General features: G+C 40.6%; 1 protein-coding gene across 2 annotated transcripts in view; it reads right to left on the bottom strand.

The window, feature by feature from the left end:
• Window positions 1–20,740, bottom strand: part of LOC111143378 (family with sequence similarity 102 member B) — an 83,947-nt gene that overhangs the window by 8,277 nt on the left and 54,930 nt on the right. For both annotated transcript variants that reach the window (XM_022497081.1, XM_022497082.1), the window contains exons 3-10: window positions 20,353–20,382; window positions 17,330–17,446; window positions 13,254–13,300; window positions 5,500–5,603; window positions 1,593–1,688; window positions 1,260–1,449; window positions 1,035–1,162; window positions 179–248 (exon numbers count right to left, since the gene is read on the bottom strand). In XM_022497081.1, the coding sequence (XP_022352789.1) occupies window positions 179–248; window positions 1,035–1,162; window positions 1,260–1,449; window positions 1,593–1,688; window positions 5,500–5,603; window positions 13,254–13,300; window positions 17,330–17,446; window positions 20,353–20,382 (782 nt within the window). The remainder of the gene's footprint in view (window positions 1–178; window positions 249–1,034; window positions 1,163–1,259; window positions 1,450–1,592; window positions 1,689–5,499; window positions 5,604–13,253; window positions 13,301–17,329; window positions 17,447–20,352; window positions 20,383–20,740) is intronic.

The following is a 20,740-nucleotide window of genomic DNA, read 5'->3' as shown; positions in this document are numbered from 1 at the left end:
TTAAGAAAATCAACAAACTTATAAAATATAATTTCAAACATACTCAAGATAAGGAAAACTCAGAGCTGTAATTCTACACGGAAGCACTGTATGTGTTTTCTAGCCTCAGTCTCATACAAAGTTTGTACCCTTCATCTTCCACTCAAGAACATTTAAAAGAAAAAGGCAGACTACATACCTATTTGGAAGATGATGGCTGCCAAAGGTTGTACTTCCCCCAGGTCCCACAAATAACCTCAGGCCTTCTTCTGCAATTCACATTTAAATATTTGTTATAGGGACACTTATCAGATTATTGTCAAACAATATTCCTCTTGTACTCAATTCATATTTTACATTTCAGTTTTATTAAAGAAATAAAAAACTTAGACAGCTACATGCATGTTTTCAAATAGGCAATCTAGAAGATATCCTTGTAGTTATTTCTCATCAACTTCCCTAAAGCTATTTTTCTTTAAAACTGAGTAAAGAAGACATCTCTTCCTATAAATTTCTACAAGTAAGGTTTAATTATTTCTCTTTACAACCAGTTACACGGTGAAACTAAGTCCATTGTTAACTGCTCTCTATTCACACCAGCATGAATAATTACACCTTTCAAACTGATGGCATGTAAATTTTCAGCCTCAGTGAACATGCTGAGGAAGGAATAAAAGATTCTGTTATTCACTCTCATCTCAAGATCACCACCCAACTCTCCAAATTACACAGTGATGTGAAGTACCTGTGTCCAGTTATGTCAAAACAGGTGAGACATCTGTCATAAGGTATGTAAATATGGTGGACGTTGAGGCATACACAATAAAACCTTTCTTTAAAATTGGTGTTTTTAAACTAAAGTTCATTCTTTTCCTAATTTAATATCCATTCCTGGAAATACATGAGCTACAAAGTCATCTTCGGATTTTCATGGGCAATGAAATTTAATTTACCAGCATGCAACAGTGTGATGTAGGGTCCCTTTCCCGTTGGACACGCGGACCACACAAACCTGGGTTGCAGACATCTATGCACATTTAATGTTATCCACCCACCTTCCGCACTGGAATCTAGGCTGAAGTCTTGACTCTGAAGTATTTTCTCCACAATATCATCTGCATCCACTCTGGTGTCATCAACTCGCTTCAGCTGAGATTCTACAGAATCTTGCTTCACTGGGCATCTAGAAAAATTTTTTTAAAAATTTTCTCCTCCTTCTTCTTATGTTATGAAAATAAAGTTGTTTTTTCTCTCCATTTAAATACAAACTGAAAGCATACCTTGTGAGCAGGTCTGAAGCCGTATCTTCTTTGCCGGCTAGATCAAGGTTTGGTTCGGCTGTTTTTGGCTCAATTTCATCACAGGGCTCTAGAATGCTTTCAATGCCTGTTGACGTGCTTCCCACTGAGGTGTTTCTCCTGTGGCAGAGCTCCGAGAAACTGGATGACCGGGAGTGGCAGGAGCTATACCCTGTCAGAGAAAAGCACATTGGATAAAATACGAGTATCAAATACACTGCAATCAGGCATTCTTCTCCCATACCGCAGCAATTCCAAGTAATCCCTTAGAGCAATAAATGTCTAAGGGAATTCAGCCTCACTGTTAGGCTCTACCTGATACTTTTGACTGCTGGCTTGCATAGCTTGATGTTCTAGAATGTCCACAGGCACCAAGTTCATCTGGAACAGAGGCACTCTTTGCTGAAAGATCTGCAATATGTCATAACACGATGTTACTAAGACTGCCAACAAGTCAATGGTCAATTTGTATTCTCATCTGCAGATTTTATAAACTGCCAAGTTCATTACCAAAAAAATTAGTTAGAAAGTGAAAGAGACCCTTTTAAAAACTGGTACAATGTCAACTCTGTTGCAAGAAATTAAAAAAATGTAAATACCTGAGTTTATTGAAGAAATACAGTTTTGTTTTTTTCCCCATAAGATTTAACAGCATTCTATCTTAAACCATTTTGGCTTTTATGTTCAATATTTCTTTAATAAAAATGAGTTTGATGTATTCTTATACTTACAAAATAGCCAGGTTTTTGTGTGCTTTTTGAGGAAATCTTGCTCTCAAAAAATCCATCACAGCAGTAAAATAAAGAGCACTCTGTTATTTTAATGTTAGTGTTGCTAGTGCTAGGCTATAATTTGGGCAAATGTCTGTGGTTTAAATCAACACAGCATGGAATGCAGCAGTGAGAATAAAAGTTCTCAGGAACTGATTATAGTATTCAGTTTCAAAGTAAATGTATAAAAAACCAAAAAAACCCAAAACCCCAAACCAAAAAACCAACTGTCATTTCTAGCAGTTCCTGATAATATGCATGTTCCAGATGCTAATTATGTATTTCCAGAAGGAAGCTCCTCAGAATGCAAAACTGTGGCCATTTTCATTAGCGTGAAATATTTGGAAACTAGAACTGTTTTTTCACTTAGAGGCAAAAGGAAACCAACCAAGTAATACAGCAATTACACAGCAGTTCTATAAATGGTATTGGATGCAGCCGGACTAAGAAATGCTGCCCACCAAGGAAGCTCCTGGAGCGACCTGGCCCTTCTGCAAAGGTTTCTCAATTCTGGACAGGCCATAAGATAGGAATCCAAATCAGCATCCCTGGGCCTGCTCTACAGTGTTCCTAAACACAAAAGTGAACTCTAGCAAGATCGAAACCCGAAGTGTTGGTTCATGAATCAGGAATGATACAGGACTAAACTTTTACACCGAGGGTTGTCTCAGATTTTAATTCATCCATCTATCTACTGGTTTTCAAAATGTATTCATTCAATAATTATTAAACTCTTACCAAGTCAGGTGCCCAGTAGTATATAAGATATAGGGGATACAAAATAAATGCTCAGAGTTTATTTATTCATTTTTAAAAAGATTTTATTTATTTGATAAAGGTGGTGAGAGAGCACAAGCAGGGGGAGCAGCAGAGGGAGAGGGCCAAGCAGGCTCTCCGCTGAGCAGGGAACCTGATGTGGGCCTCAATCCCAGGACCTTGGGATCATGACCTGAGCCAAAGGCAGACGCTTAACCATCTGAGCCACTCAGGTGCCCCCATTCATTTATTTTTTTTAAAAGATTTAAGAAATAATTTTATCCATTTATTTGAGAGAAAGAGAATGTGCAGGAGGTGGGGAGAGAGAGAAGCAGGCAGGGAGCCTGATGGAGGACTTGATCCCAGGACCCTGAGATCATGACCTGAGCCAAAGGCAGACACTTAACTGACTAAGCCACCCAGGCACCCCAAATGCTCAGAGTTTAGAGGGATAAGTGGTTACGACGCAATGTGGCAAGAACTGAGAAAGCATTATTAAGAGCTTCACAGGACAAGTACATCAGGTAGTTGGGGCAAGACCTCATAAAGGAAACTAACTCAAGATCTTTAATCTCATATAGGAACTCCTTGGCAAGACTTTGGGGGGGAAAAGCATGCCTCATGTGCAGAGAACAGACTGTTTGGTACAGTCAGAGCATTGGGTAGTTGGGCAGAGATGACTGAAGGGAAAAGAGAGATGAACAGATGCCTGGTAGTGAGGGACTTTCTATGAGTTTAAAGAAGGAAATAATTCGATGGCTCTAAGCACAGGTGTGATGTGACCAAGTCTACAACCCCGCCACAGGATGGACAGGGCGTGGAAGAGTGAAGGCTTTCACAATCACCCAGCTGAGAGTGAGGGGTGGTTAGCAGGGCTTGATTGCCAAGTACATGAGTGTGCATGGGTAAGTGAGATAGAATATGCAGGAAGAAGAGTTGGGAAGACGTGTGCCAGGTGTGGGGAGCCTGAGGTGCCTGAGGACGCCTGGTCACCGCGCAGTGGATTGCTCCCGTGCCCCTGGCCTTATGCTGGAGGTACAAAGACAAAACCTGATTTGGAAGAACCTGGAGTCTGGCTGAGGAAAAACAAACAGATGGATTTCAGTAGAACAGGGAACATGGAAAGTGGACCTTCCCAGAAAGCATTTGGAAATGTGCACCTGGAGTTTAGCAGGGAGGTCTCAAGGCAACACAGATTTGTAAACTAAAGTGTTTGATTCATATTTACATGATCACATTTACATGAATGTGATAGCTAAATCCCCGGGTGTAAAGAATATTGCCCAGGGACGGTGGGAAGAAGGTGGAAGAAGATGAAAAGGCCTCCAAGAAGCTGGAGAAGGAAAGGTCAGGGAGGTGGGAGCCAAGGGAAAAGAAGACTTCAAGAAAGAGTAATGGCCAAGTCAGGTGAGAGCAGAAACAATGCCCACAGGAAATGACAGTCATATTACTAGAGCCATCATCAGTACAGGGCAGAAGACAGAAGCCAGGTGGACATGTATTTAGGAATAAATGTGCACAGTATATTCTTTCTAGAAATTTGGCTCTAAAAGGTGTGAAAGAGAGAAGGAAGAGAGCCGAAAGCAGAGGAGGGGAAGCTGCACAAAGAAAAGCAGTAGACAAAGGATGTAGGGCCAGTGAGGGTTTGTTTTTTTTTTTTTCTTTTTAAAATAAAGAATTCAGTTTAAATCCTGAAGAGAAGGAGCTAATAGAAAGGTTAAAAGTATGCAAAGGATTCACTGATCCTAAATCAGGAGATCTGAAATCTTCTCTTTGGTATCTATGAAGGTGGTGGAAATGTTAATCTCATCACTACACCTTTCTTTGCATTCTTTCAAATAATAACCTTGCTCAAAAGGAAGAGAAGAAAGGAATCTCTTAAATCCTTTTTCTTCCACCAGCTTAACATTTTCCCCACCCTGCTTTTAACTCCTGGAGCAGATTCCAAGGACAGATTCCGAGGACTGCTGGGAGTCTGCCTGGAGAAGCACTGGGGAGGTCAATAAGGCAATTTTTAGCCCCCTGACCCACCCAATCAAAACCTCTGGCTGCAGGTTTAACAAGCCCACCAGGTGACTCTGATGAACACTTCTGTTTGGGAACCATTGACAGAGGAAAGCGATCTAGGGAGGAGGAGCAACACCTGACAGGTGGCTAGCAGATTGCTGGGCACATGGAATGGGCAAACTCCCAGGGTTCCAGGTTGCACCTGCAGGGAGCAGAAGTACACAGCGGGGGGATGGGAGGGGGTGGGAGTGGGGGTCACTGCAACGTTTAACTCTTAATCTGTCAGTGCCTAAAGTTTTAGACAAATGAAGCATTGGCTTAACCCAAAACTCCATAATGAAAGCTCTGCTGATAATTATTGGCTCATTTCAAGCTATCTACCCATAGAATTTTTTTGTGTTTCTTTGTTTTAAAGATTTTATTTATTTATTTGACAGAGAAATCCCAAGTAGGCAGAGAGGCACGCAGAGAGAGAGGGGGAACTCCCCACGGAGCAGAGAGCCTGATGAGGGGATCGATCCCAGGACCCTGAGACCACGACCTGAGCCAAAGGCAGAGGCTTAACCCACTGAGCCACCCAGGTGCCCCTACCCATAGAATTTTAAGTCCGGGTGGGACGTGGGACTTGGGGAATCTTTCAGGATGTCAAGTAGCACAAATGAAAAAACCAGTACGCCACACACCCATACCTGCTATTCCGAGATGGATTTTGAGAGTCTCTCCACCTTTTCTGTCTTCTTCCAGAGATTCAGATTCACCAGCAATTGGTATAGACATCGATGTAGAAGGAGGCCTATAAAAAAATATTCCTAAGGATCAGAACTTGATTGATGGGTGAATCAGAAAACTTGATAGTGGTAATGATTGGCTGTGGAGTCAAAATGCAGCCTTAGTAAGGTGCCTGCATAATGCTACCTCGTTGAGGGTGAGTGTAATATAAATCAACAAATACTGTATGAGCTTCTTCAAAACTGGAAAAAGATTCATGGGGGAAAAAAAGGATTTTTAATCAACAGAGAATGTGAGACCAGAAAGGGCACTGCCTTCACGGAGTCCGGGAAAGAGAGAGGAGCTCTGTCCACGTGTCCCCAGCACCATCAGTGCATGATGCTTCAGGTGTCAACTCTGAGACAACATGGGGACGTGTGGAGCATCAAGCGCCTCTGCATCTGAGGTTGGGAGTGGTATCACGCCTCCTGCTCCAGCTCTCTTGTTGGCTCTACTAACTGGTTCAATGGTTTTGTCTTCTACCTTCTTCTTTGTAAACAGTTCACCTAGCCCAGGGGGGAGTCTGTAAAGAACTCCAGTTGTTTAGATTTGCTTTCTGGGCTGGATTCTCTGGGGCAGGTGATGGGTATATTTTCATTGGCCAGTTCTAGGCTCCTATCTCCCTATGGAAGCTATGTAGCATGGAGGGGCAAGTTTGAGTTCTAACAAGAACTTTTTGTTTGTTTGTTTGTTTTACATAAAACATTCCCTAACCTATTGAGGTTGATAGTTTAAAAAAAAAAAAAAATCATATCTTCCTAGAGACTACGCCTTGTTGACCTGAGGTAAAATAGAAAGGTGGTTGCAGGAATTGTGAAGCTGACCTACTATGTGGCAATTCTCGTTTCTGTTATTTTGTATTTATTGAAATTCAAAGCTTACTAGCAAAGTACCTCCAAAATAAGGATTACTAAAATAAACTAAAAAAGTATTTCCAAAATCAAGAAGACCAAAAATTAGTTAGCCTGAGTATATTAGTCATCTCTTGTTGCTGTAACAAATTACCACACACTTAGAGACCAACACAAATTTATTATCTTACACTTGTGCAGGTTAGAGGTCTGACACAGGTTCCACTGGACTAAAAATCAAGGTGTTGGCAGGACCACACTCCTCCCTGGAGGCTTTGGGGGTGAATCTGTTCCCTCTTTTCCAGTTTCCAGGGACCACCTGCATTCCTTAGCTCATGGCTCCTTCCTCTTGTCTTCAAAGCCAGAAAAGTTACATCTTTCTCTGTTCTGTATTTCATATTTCCCTCTGTCCCTGTCTTCTAATTGTCTCTTCCCTTGGATTATATCTCTTCTCTTTAAGGGCCCTTAGGATTATATTGGGCCCATCTGGAGAACCCAGAATAATCTCTCTGAGGCCAGCGGGTTAGTACCTTAATTCCACCTGCCACCTTATTCTTCTTTGCCATTTAATCCAACATATTCACAAATTCTGGGGATTAGGACGTAGACATCTTGGGGAGGGGTGCGAATGCCACGCATTAAATATACCACAGTTTAATAGTCTCATGGCAGTTCAGTAATTGTCATTCAGCTGCCTAAATCTACAGAATTTATCTTTTTAATTTATATAAAACATTAAGCCAGGTAGATGTAACAGTAACAAAAAAAGTAAAGCAATATAAAACAAATTGTACATTTCAAAGTAGTAGTTATTTGTGTGTATATGTTCATATATGTATATATAAAACTATACATGTAGTCACATGTAAATGTGTATATATGTGTACATATGCTATGTGGTAATTCTTTAATTCTTACTAATTATCTCAATAGAATCTGCAGGCTATTCAGGTCCTTGAAGACAGAGACATTTAAGATTGCCATTAACCTATTTAATTTGTAGATTATTTCTATCCTATGATCTCCTAAATTTCAAAAATGCACACCCTGGCGGGATATTTTCTTTTTAAAACTATCTATCTATCTATCTATCTAGAATATGAATGGGGGGTGGGAGTGGAGGCTGGGGGAGGGGCAGAGGGAGAGAGAATCTTACACAGGTTCCACACTCAGTGCAAGCCCAACATGGGGCTTGATCTCAGATTATGGACCCTGAGATCATGACATGAACCCAAATCAAGAGTTGGATGTTAACTGATTTAGCCACCCAGGTGCCCCCTGTTGGGATATTTTCAAGTATGTGTCCTGCAAGTACACTGACGTCAATATATATCCCTAACTAAAGCCATCTTCTTTTCCCAAATCTGCTTTCTTCTTGTATTCCCCTACTCCGAATGCCATCATGGTCAATGAAGTAACCAAAACCAGAATCCTAGATGCTGCCTCTGGGTCCTCCCTACTCGCATTTCTCCACAGCCAATCAATTTCCAAATCACACAGACTCTCTCATATTTCTCCCATTTATCATCTCTTGTCAGCCTCCACTAATTACTTCAGTTTGGTCTTCTTTATACATTATGACCACGAGAGTCTCCTCACAGGTCAGCCTCCCTCTATCCATGCTTTGGTCACTGTGGTCCTTCTGAAGTGTGCCTGTGAACATGTCTCCATCCCTCTACCTCTTAGACCCATTCTCCAGCCCTCAGGGGTCTCAGCCTGTAGCCTCTTCCCTTTCTCGCCCTCTCTCATCTCTGCCCTTTCCAGTCCAGCCTGACTTCAGGGCCATGACACTTTTAGCAATACCTTCAGTTTGGCACCCCTTGTTCTGCAGTCTCAAGCACCTTGAAGAGCCCCAAGCCTGTACAATTTTACTTCTCTTCATTTACTGCTCAAATACTGGGGCAACTAAGCATTATGGATAAAATTCATTAACCATGAGAAATGAATGATATTAAGGCAAATTTCAAAATCTTAGCTGGGCCCTGGCAGCTCTCCTAAGTCTCCCTAGACAACTCAGTCCATGTTGAATAAATAATCACTGACTGTTTAGTTTGTGTCAGTTTTTATTCTGTTACCCCGTTTGTTCTGAAAATGTTTTTGTACCCCTTTATCAGAAATTGTGTAATATAGCTCAATTACAGAATGAAAGAGATGAGATTTTAATTTCACAATAATGTTTACAGTGTGTGAAAAATAACCTAAAATGACAATATTACCTACTTAGTATTCCTGCCCTGTAACAGCACCAAAAACTTGTGCAAGCCATTTTCTTTTCCTAGAGCATCTTTACCCATCTCCTCTGCTTCATAATTTCCTATTCATCCCCTAAAAATTAGCTCAGTGTCACCTGCCCTCAGTGAAGACTTTCCTGGCTTTTTTTTTTTTTTTAAGATTTTATTTATTTATTTGACAGAGAGAGACAAGAGAGACAGAGAGAGAGGAAACACAAGCAGGGGAAGTGGGAGAGGGAGAAGCAGGCTCCTTGCTGAGCTGGGAGCCCAATGTGGGGCTCACTCCCGGGACCCTGGGATCATGACCTGAGCCTAAATGACTGAGCCACCCAGGCACCCCAACTTTCCTAGTTTTTAAGAAAAAGTAGTTAGGGATCATCTCTCCTCTATGCCTTGAGAGCATCATATGTCCTGTGTCCACCTCCCAAATAAACAGTGAATCCTTCAGAGCAGGGGCTGGTCTTAATTTAGTTTGGTAAATGTTAGCACATGGTAGACAATCAATGCACATGTATTGAATAAATAAGTCACTCTTGGGACCTTGGACAAATTAGTTTCTTGACCTCTGAGCTTCAAGGTCCTCACTTAAAAAATATGGAAAAAGCATCACAGAGTTGTTTCAAGAATTAAACTGGGAGATAATAATAGTCATTAAATCATTTTGACAAATAGTAATTTCCTTCCTCCCAGAATGTGAATGTTCCAGAGCCCCAGCTACTCAAGAGGATTACATCATCCCTAGATCTGCTTCCCCACTAAGTTGTCAGGTGCCAGTGAAGCATAGAATTTCTCTCCCAAAATATCCTTTGTCTTTATTAGCACTAGTGGTTTGCTTTCTTTTCAGCCAGTTTCATTCTTTTACTAGAGCTGGTGGATATTTGATAAGTTGCAGAGACTACAAAAGAGAGTTTAGGGCAGACAGTTATGAGCCTGACTTATCAGCTGTCTTATGCATAAATATAGACTCATGGTATGAAATTTGTCTTTCAGAAAAATAATATAAGCCATATTACAGATCCTCTGCTCATAAAATATCAAAGCTAGAATTTAAAGGTGAGAATGTTAAAGATTTGCTGTATTCTTGTTAGTTTCTCTACTAGGTTTTTAAAAGCTTTTTTAATTTTTAAAAAAAATTAAAAAAAATTTTTTTCATGAAAAATTCAAAGACAGACAAAAGCAGAGAAAATAGTGGAATGAACCTTCCCAGCAGTTAGTCACTTACATCTAGGTTTTACAGACAAATAGTCGTGTCGCTCAATTGCTTTGTGCCTTTGTTTTCTCATCTGTAAGATGAGAACTTGGATTATATAACACTTTTAAAACTGTGAAGCTCCCTTAGAGACTTCAGGGGTAGTAAGGTATTATATCTTTTTGACCCACAATAGAAAAATGCTATATACTGGGAATCATCATACATTTGAGCAGAAGGACTTTGTGGCTAAATAGTCTGAAAAAAAAAAAAAAATCACTGGACTAGACAACTTCCAACATTATCTTCAGCTCTAAAGCACTGTGATTTTATATTTCTGATATATACTAAAATACAACCTAATAAAAATAATTTATTTTTACATCATTTAAACACTTTCCTATTCAGTCCACACTCAGCATGTACAAGTGCATGGATGTGTTAGAGCTGTCCTTTTTCCACTGACACATGTACAATTTCAGATATTTAGAGAAAAGAGAAAATAAATATTGGGGGTTTCGTTTTCCTGAGAAATACTTTTATGTATCTTGGGATTAGGTAAGGTCTGTTTATTCTAATGAGTTACAAACATCTTTTTCTATAAATAGAAACTCTAGACTGTCTGATTTACATTCCTGGAGATAATACAGAATATAAGATGATCTATTTTTTAGCTCTTTAGTATTTCAGTTGCACAAATAGATAAAATGCTAGAGAAAAGGGCCAGAAAGGGAATATTTATAAGTTCATGAGAAGGAATGATGAATTCCTTTTCTTCTACTTACTTTTGCTGCTCATTTTCTTATTTCACCCTAAGCTGATTCACTAGAAAAACACTGTTACCTAAGAAGCCAAATACAGTGTAGCAAAAATTGTTTAGTCCTAAGAGAGCAGGATATAAAGAAATAAGCCAGGAAATTAAGGTTTGAGAGAGGACAACACAGGAAGGATAAGTTACAGTAAAATGCATAGTTTAATCAATAACTGATTTGGACAAAAATATGTATTTTCATCTTTATAAAACACTGTAAATAGAAAACTACATAGACATCACTATTGAAAATTTTTTTTGAAATTTAGATTGAGAGAGAGTGTGGTGGGAGGGCCAGGGGGAGAGGGAGAGAGATAATCTCAAGCAGACTCTCCCCTGAATGCAAAGCCTGATACAGGGCTCGATCTCACCTCCCTGAGATTATGACCTGAGATGAAATCAAGAGTCAGACACTCAATTGAATGAGCCACTCACAAGCCCCTGGACGTTACTATTAAAAACATGAAGTTGATACACAGGGAAATAATTCAGGTTTCCTTTTCTAAATATATTTTTCTCAGATATTCAAATAACATATAATTAACTTTTTTTTTGTCTTCTGGACTGCTAATGAGCAATCCTACTACCTCTTCCCATTCTGTTCACTCTCCTACACTCTGAGGACTTCCACACATCTTTCCTCAAACCCCCACCTCCGTCTTTCCCATCCCCACTCCTCAGTGATCATCTTGTTTCCTATTTCACTAAGAAATCAGGAACAATTTGAAAATAAGTTCTATTTGCTTCCACTTTTCATATACCTGCATCTGAAGCCTATTCTCTACCTTCATTCCTCTTGACAGTCCAAGGACACTGTCTAGCAACTGTCCTTTTGCTCTTCTGTACCATATCTCACCTTCTCTATTGAACCATTCCTATCAGTACACAAATATCCTGAACTATCTTCCATCTTAAAACACCCCAAAGACCTGCCCTTGACCCTGTATCCTCATTTTATTTGTAACCCCATTTTCTGTTCCCTTTTTTTTTTTTGCAGCAAAATTCCTCATAAGAATTGTTTATATTTTCTCCAATTTCTCTCTTCCCAAACCTTCTTTAACTCACTCCAATAAGGCTGCAGGCTCATAGCATTCTACTGAAGTGCTTGTTGAAGGCACCAATGGTCTCTGTACTGCAGATCCAAAGGTCAATTCTCAGTCCTCATCTTCCGTGATCCACATCCATGGTGTGGGACAGAGCTGATTAATCTCTCCGTTTTGAAACACCTCCTTCACTTGGTTTTCAGGCCAGTCCTCTCCTTTGGTTCCTTCCTCCTCTCTCACAGTTGTTCCTTTGCTGGTTCTTCCCCGTCTCCCCAATCTCCAACACACTGGGGTGTCCCACCCCTCAGTCTGTGTTCTTTTTCTTTATTTATGCTCACTCCATCTGGGTCATTGAATCAAATCTCATGGCTTTAACTACTATCTATGTGCTGATGACATCATGATTTCCAAATGTGTATCTCCAGCCTGGGCCTCCCCACCCAACTCTGTAGTGCCATATCCAACTGCCTACTTGAGGTGCCTGGCCGGTTGTTAAATAGGGATCTCCAACGTAACATGTCCAACACCTAAGCTCCCAACCTCCAACCTTGCCTCTCAGAGGCTCTCTCATTTCAATAAATGAGTTACTCTGGCCCTAAACCTTGGACTACTGGAACAGCCTCCTAACTCATCTACCTATTTCTGACCTTGCTCCCATCGTTGTTCCCACAAATTGTCTATTCTCTACCTAGCAGCCATAAGTCAGATAATTTTAGTCCCCTACTCTAAACCCTCCAGTAGCTTTTTATCTCAGGTTATAAGTAGCCAAGGAGACTCTTTATCATCTGATCCCATTTCTTATCCCCCTTCTCCCCATTCTCTCTGTTCTAGACATACTGGTCTCCCAGCAGCCTGTTGGACATACCAAACACACTTCTCCCTGAGGCCTTTGTCACTGTTTCCTCTACTTCAAATGCTCTTTCCCCAAATATCTGCATGGTGTGCTTCCCCCCTCCTTCAGGTCTCTGCTCAAATACCATCTCTGCCAGGGAAGACTTTCTTTGACTACTCTCTCTATAAAACAGCAACCTTTCTCCCCACATGCCCCCTACCCTGCATTATTTTTCTCCAAAGCACTCTTCACCATCTTTATATTATACATTTATTTCTTAGCTTACTGTTTTCCTCTTAAGAATATATGCTCCAAGATATCAGGAACGGTCTTTTTTTTTTTTTTTTCCTCATTGCTGTTTCTCTAGTGTCTAGAATAGGGCCTAGCACATGGTAAGGCATTTAACAAGTATTTGTTGAAGACATGACTAAGTCCATAGAGATCAAATTAAAAAACTTAATTTGTATAGTTTCACCCAAAACTTGAAGATGATGAAAGATCTACAGCCTAAATAAATCCTAAATAAATTTAGAGTGTGGGGAGCTCATTTGGTAAAGGGTTAATAGTAATTTCTATGTAGGTCAGGCAGTCTCCTAGGAAAAGAATGGTCCCTTTCTGGGTAAACAATACAATACATGAATGTACAAATTTAAACAACAACAAAAAAATCACTATTATACTTTCAGATAAATAATTCATTTACTGAGAATCAACTTACGTTTTAAAACACGGGTCACCAGACATCAGCTGCATACTGATCAAAACCTGGGTATTAGAAAAAGAAATATGATTACAAAAGTCCCCTTGAGCGAAGCCATGCTCTGCTAACCCACACCTCCCCCAGAGAACCTAGGCCAGTATTTCCTACTTAGAGATTATTTGATAAAGCAAATGCAGAATTGAGTTACACCCAGTATTAAATTGCTGCTTGTTTATACAGACCATTTTCCAACATTCAAAACTTGGTAATGGCAAAAATCGGTGCTAGAAAGGTGGAAAGGGAGAACAAGTGCCACAATGTGATGCCCCGCGGGGGTGCACTGGTCACCCTGGTCTCCCAGATTCCTATGGTGTTTCGGTGTCTGGAATGTTTCCCTCCAACCTGCCATGTCGATGCTTCAAGGGGAGCTTGTGGGGGCTTGTGAGAGCAGAATGCTTCTGGCCTTTGCTCTATCTTTAGAACAGAATTTAGGGGCATCTGGTTAAGTGGGCTCAGTCGGTTAAGTGTCTGCCTTCAGCTCAGTTCATGATCCCAGACTCCTGGGATCAAACCCTGCATCAGTCTCCCTGCTCAGCGGGAAGCCTGCTTCTCCCTCTCCCACTCCCCCTGCTTGTGGTTCCTTCTCTCACTGTGTCTCTCTCTGTCAAATAAATTAAAAAATCTTAAAAAAAAAAAAAAAGAACAGAATTTAAAGTTTTGTTAATGCTTTCTGAAATGTTACTTTTCTCTACTTGCTGATGGTCTCTTAAGACTCGGCTGTAGGATTTTGTTTTATTCTTGCAGGAAAAATAATGGTAATAGCAGGAATAACAACAATGTTGACAGCAATTGTGATTTGAGAATTGTGTGCCAGGCATAAGCTAAGTGTTGTATATTGCATAATTTCATTTACTGTTCAAAACTCCAATGAGAGACTCATACTTTCCTTTTAAGCTCAGGAGACAAAGTGATATTTTCACTATCAGGTAGCTAATAAAGGGTAGATATGAGATATCAAACTAGGACTGCATAATACTGAAACTCATGGTCTTTATGAAGAAGAGAATATTTATTTATGTGCATATTTTCTACCTAGTGGCTGACATACATCCTAATAGAACCTCATTTCTTTCTTATTTCTTCACCTCTGTACCTCTACTACTGTTCTTTTTCTGAGCGCTACACTTATTAAATGTGGGACCTGAGCCAGCTGTGCGGGCATCCTTATCCCCTCCGCTTTCATAGAACTCCACAGTCTGGTTTCTCACTATGTAAAAACAGCACTCTTGAGTATCCCAAATGTCTCAGAAGGGATGGAGATGATCACATGCAGCTTGTAAGACATTGTGTGGGGAAGGAGAACAGAAAGAGTGGGATAGCGGTTGGAGGAGGTGTTTGTTTTAAATACAGTAGATATGAGAGCTGTTTCTTCATATGTTAATGAGCATAATTCACTGGAGAAAGAGATGGTTAGGAAAAGGGATAGTCCAAGCTGCAAAGCTCTTGATCAGGCAAGCTTTGGACTCTAGCACTTAAGAGGAAGGAGTGACTTTGGACAGGGAGAGGAACATTTCCTTCATTGTCATGGGGGCAGAAGGGATAACAGGGCTAGAAAGACAGGAAGAATTGTAAATTCTGCAACAGGAAGATGAAGGAATTTGAATCTAATGACTTGTTTTCTCCATAAAGGATAAAGTAGGACCACTAGCCGAGAATAAGGATGGTGTGTAGAGATCTGAGAAGAAAGAAGGTATAAAATAGAGTATTTGGTAACTGGGAAAGGACGCTTACAAAGGAAGGAGGGTTGCTTGACGGCAGGGAGCAAGACTGTAGGAACAGCGGCTGGATGGTTGTGTGATCTTCTCCAGCAACATTCGAAAATTAGGATGCAGGCCCAGAAAGGACAGTTGAAGTTGAGTTTAACTGGGGTTAGGGATTCGCTGGGAGAGAGTGATGAGGGAGATGGGCAAAGGAGTAAGAAGTATTTTTGAGAGAGAGAGAGAGAGAGCACAAGCAGGGGGAGCAGCTGAGGGAGAGGGAGAAGTAGGCTCCCCACTGAGCAGGGAGCCTGACATGGGGCTCGATCCCAGAACCCTGGGATCATGACCTGAGCTAAAGGCAGATGCTTAAGCGACTGAGCAACCCAGGTGCCCCACAAGTGTTTTTAAGCATAAGAGAATCATGGATTCTGGAATCTAAGCTGGATAAAGAGGGAAGTGGAAGGAAGTGGAGGCTGGTAGACAGTGGGAGAACTGTAAGGTGAAGGACAGCTAAGTGAGCAGTAGACTAAGAGGACTGGAAATATAAGAGACAAAAGTAGCAGAGGGGAATACCAGTGGTGAAGTTTCTAGAGATAGAAAAGTCTAGAGTTTGGCCATGGGGGGAGGAATTGAGAAGAAGAAAAAGAAAAGGATGCTGGAGAAGGGTAGTTTAAAGAACAGAGAGGCCTCTCGCACAAAAAAGATTAGCTCGAAGGAGAGAATGCATAGAGAAGACAGTCCACAAGGACAGATCACCCACCAGATGGTGAAGCCACCAAAACATGACGACAGAAGGGATGGAAAGAGAATCTGTGAGCCAAGAGCTAAGTCATCAATGAGCAGGAGAGAGAAGTTAACTAGGTGGCCGGGAGATGACAGAGCTCAGGCAGGGAGAGAGTGTGAGAGTTAAATGGTGTGATTTATAGAAGAATAAGTTATGCGGTGCCTGGGTGGCTCAGTCAGTTGAGTGTCTGACTCTTGGATTTAGCTCAGGTCTTGATCTCAGGGTTGTGAGATCGAGCCCCACATCAGGCTCTCCGCTCAGTGTGGGGTCTGCTTGAGAGTCATTCTCTCTCTCTCTCTCTCTGTGCCTACCCCAACTTGCGCATGCATTTTCTTGCACTCAAAAAAAAAAAAAAAAAAAAGAGCAAGTTCTTTATAGGACCAAGTGGGAGAGATAGTGTGAAAGGATTAATGAATGGGGAGCCAGAGGAAACTACTCCAGGAGCCGGCCCTAAGGAATGGGGTTAGGATGGGGGAGTCTGAAATTAGTAACTTATTTCAATTTCCAACGAAGACACTATAATTCAGAGAAGGATTATAAATCTTCTTATACGGCAAATATGAAGAAATTGAATTTAGTGGCTTGTTTGGGGATGAGTCTAAGACTGAACAGTGCAGTCTGTTCCTTCTGAGTCTGGTGCTTAGACAGCAGGGTAACATGAAAAGACCACTGACTCTACACGATAGAAGATACGCATTCTGGTCTCTGCTCTGCCACCGATGACTTTAGTGAGACACTTAACCTGAGTCTCAGCTTCTTCATCTGGAATCTACCCTATCCATCACTGTTTATGTCGTACAGGTATACGCAACTGCTCTGAAATTTTTTGTTTATTTACTGAAAATGAAGTTTTAAAAGTGTAGGTGTTGGGGAATTCTTTGCTCCACTAACTTCTGACCATCCAGTTTTTATTCTGAATTATTTTCCTTTTTTAATGTTAGATAACTTACCATCATGGGGTAACCTAACTAAAATACAGCAAAAGTTTGTCCAGTGAGTCTTACTAGGTACAAGGTGCTTTATAAACATTTTCTCAATTGGTCTCGTTTAATACCCTCATCAACTCTCTCAAGTGTATGTTATCCTCTGTGGCCACGAGAATAGGAGGCTGCTGATGGTACTTAGAATCAAGAGGGCAGATGCCTAAAGTGAGTTTCACCTGTCATTTACTAGTTATAGGAAAGCCCAGTGACTTCTCTGCACCCACCACAGATGCTTGGGAAGTCACTCTTTGGGAGCGACAAACATTTTTAAGGTCTTCACTCCTCATGCTCCTTACTCTCTATGAGCCCTTACGCTGTAGCAGTTGTATGTACTACTCCCTGAACGTTCATAGCTCCAGAAATACCTTGGATCATGAAGGTGAACATTTGTTACTTTTGCTGCTTCTATGATTTGGGAAGCTTTTCCCCTAGACGGTGAGTATTTCAGTGGCGCGGTCAGCTTATGATCTCATGCCGATCCCATCTTGCCCTTGACTGTATATACCTATGCTTATTTAAAGGCGGAGATTCTCATTTGTTGACATGTAAATCTCAAAACGTGCTTACTTTAAGAATGGAATTATCCTGTCTTGTATTTTTGGTATCATAGCCTTCCAGTAAACAGCGACGAGTGGTATTTCCTGATCCAGCAAACTCTGCCAGGTTTAGATCTGCAAAGCCCAGCTATGAAAAGAAAGGGAATTATATTAATAGAATATCTACTAGGCTTCTATCATATTCTCCTTAAAATAAACATTCAACCCATGTTCTAGACAAGTTTTCTCAAAATCAGTCATTTGCAATTTTGGCCATCTTCACAGTATCTGCTTTATTATTTGCTTAATGTGTGTCTTTAGATTGACTCGCTTCTTTTGTAAAAATGTGTTAAGTATTCTAATCTAATCTTAGGCAATTCGATCTCAAATCACATATTTGATGTGCTAAATATATATTTTTTGTGTACACACTGAAATACGTAACTGTTGAAGTAGAAAGAATGTTTATCAAACAATTAAAATCATTGCAAGGAGCAGTGGTACTCACCCCACACTGTGGGAAATAGTAGCAGACCAATCATGATCATTTGCATATTCATAAAGAAAACTGATCAGACTTTCTTCTCCCTATTCTGGCTCTGGCTCCATGCCCAGTTAACCACTGGTGACTGCAAACAGTTGCAGGTTATTAAATTCTTACTTTCCATGCAAGAAATAGAATGATTTAAGTTTTCTTCAGTATAAGGCCCTACTCCTTCACATTCCACAGCATTTGCTTTGCTGATCACACTTAAGCTAAATCCCTTCTTATGAAACCTTTTCCCCTTCCCCAAAACTGTGCTCTACAACAACACTCTATGCTGCTCTCCAAAAGTTTAGATCAATCCTCTTCCTTCCTCTCATTACTACTCAGGTTCAATCCCATTTTCTTTCTTTCTTTTTTTTTTTTTTTTGAAGATTTTATTTATTTATTTGACAGGCAAAGATCACAAGCAGGCAGAGAGGCAGGCAGAGAGAGGAAGGGAAGCAGGCTCCCCGCCAACCAGAGAGCCCGATGCGGGGCTCGATCCTACGACCCTGAGATCATGACCTGAGCCGAAGGCAGAGGCTTTAACCCACTAAGCCACCCAGGCACCCGAGAAAACACATTCTTATTTAAAAAAAAAAAAAAAGTTTAAGTGCTAGAATGGAAGAAGGCACAGTTACAAGATAGAAAGGAAAAGAAAATTTCTCAGGGGAAGGGATGACTAAACTGAATGTTTAATGCTGTATAAGTTGACAGGACAAGGGAAGGGGGAAGCATATGCATGGCAGAGAAAATATCAAGTCACAAGGCAAAGAGCGTAAAAGAGCAGAGTACATTCCAGGAGGTTTCTGAGGGCAGTAAGTCTGAAGCATAAGAATTAAGTGAGTGTGAGTGTGAGCATGTACAGATGATGTCCAAGATGGGTCTAAATGCTAGCTAAAGACTTTCATCTCATTTTCCTTTACAGGCAATAGATAGTTGCTGAAGGACTAAAAGTGGGGGAATGATCATGTCTGAATTTCAGAATGATCATACGGCAATAATATAGAGGACGGATAGAGGGAGACATCAGAGGCAGAGAATAAAAGGTAAGAGGCCAGTGCAGGTTTTAAGTAAGAAATAATGAAGGCATAACCTAAGGCACCTGCCTTGTGAATGGAGAGAAGGGATGATTTTTAAATAAGAAGGGAGAAATCAGGATTTGTCAACTGCAGCAGACCCTGTTTTTTGCCTCCCAACCATCATCCAATGTTCTTACATTCCTTGTTAGCAGAGCCCTAATTTTATTCAAATGTCCACCCTTAGCTCATCCATGTGCAACAGGAAAGTAGCCCAACCTTTAGCTCATTGTCAAACTGATGAGTCTAAGCTAGCCATGGCAATCCATTCCTACCGCCCATGCCTGGTTTAGGAGTGGCCATATCATCCAGTTGTAGCCAATGAAAGTTACGGGGAAATCTTCTGAGGGCCAACTGGGAAAAGTTTTCTCACTCAGAGATTTCCTCACTCAGCTGGATTTTGTTGTATGTGAATGTGTGGACTAAAACTCAAGCCATCTGGTGATCATGAGAAGAGCTGGGCAAGGATAAAATCATGACACAGTGAATGGAAGAATGAAAAGAGAAAAGTAACATGGGTTCTTGATGACGTCCTTTAGTCAGTGGATTAACTACTCCTGGAGCGGCTCTACCTCACATCTGCGGCTCTGTTTCATATCTACTTGCTCTGTGAAATTAAAAACAAAACAAAACAAAACAAAAAAAAACCCTCTAGGTGAGGAGGGTATTCTGTTACTTGTAGCAAAGAACATCCTGACACTGCAACCACACAGTTTTAAGGACTTAAGAGTTGATGGTTAAGCTGGTATCCTGGCGCAGATGACTAAATTGACAGAGATACCATCAGAGATGAAAATAAAAGAGTATGTATGTCTCTGGCAATATTACTAATTCCTTCTATTCATCAAAAAGGTGAGCACACAAATCATTAGTAATTCCATATAGCTAGTAGAAGTATAAAGAATTGTAGTGAGCATGTCCTACAGACTGCTAAGAGAACACAGAGGAGAGGTCCTATTCCACTGAGGGGTGAGGGGAGGCAGGATTAGTAATACTTCCCAGGGGAGACGGTATTAACAGATGCTATTACTTAATGGAAACCAGAGATCATCTTCTAGTAGGGAAGCTGAAATGTAAGAATAACATCCTATAATCAGTTTTTAGGAAGAATGTGCCTATAATTTATTGCTGGATCCAACTCTTCAATCTTCAAGTAGCTTTATTTAAAAACAGCCAACTCGGGGTGCCTGGGTGGCTCAGTCGGTTAAGCGTCTCTCAATTTCATCTCCGGTCATGATCTCTGGGTTGTGGGATGGAGCCCTGCTTAGTGGGGAGTCTGCTCTTTCCCCCACTTGCACTCTCTAAAATAAATAAAATCTTAAAAAAAAAATAAATAAAAACAGCCAACCTGAATAGCAATTAGAAGAGCAAACCATTTAATTTTTAAGCTTATAAGTAGCAGTGAGTAATATTACAAGTTCCAAAAGAGTTAAAAAAACATCTACTTACCTTTGCATAAGCTTTTCCACCTTTCAATTCCTGTGAAAGATAAAAAACACTATAAGGATATCATATGATTAAAGATTTAAAATTAGGAACAACTGGGTGGCTCAGTCCGTTAAGTGTCTGCCTTAGGCTCAGGTCATGATCCCAGGGTCCTAGGATCAAGTCCCACCCACATCAGGCTCCCTGCTGAGTGCGGAGCCTGCTTCTCCTTCTGCTTGCTGCTTCCCGTTTGTGCTCTCTCTCTCTCTCTCTCTCTGACAAATAAAATGAATAAAATCTTTAAAAAAATAAAGATTTAAAATTAAACACATATAAAATAATCCTGAAGTAGATATTTACATATTTACATGCTTAATAAATATTGACAGTAAATTTCTAATGATCCTAAATT

Source organism: Enhydra lutris, unplaced genomic scaffold (genome assembly GCF_002288905.1).
Source record: "Enhydra lutris kenyoni isolate GAN:26980312 unplaced genomic scaffold, ASM228890v2 scaffoldscaffold9, whole genome shotgun sequence".
NCBI classification, from domain to species: Eukaryota; Metazoa; Chordata; class Mammalia; order Carnivora; family Mustelidae; genus Enhydra; species Enhydra lutris.
The sequence above is the reverse complement of the archived record's forward strand: the minus strand, read 5'-3'. Positions and strand labels throughout refer to the sequence as shown.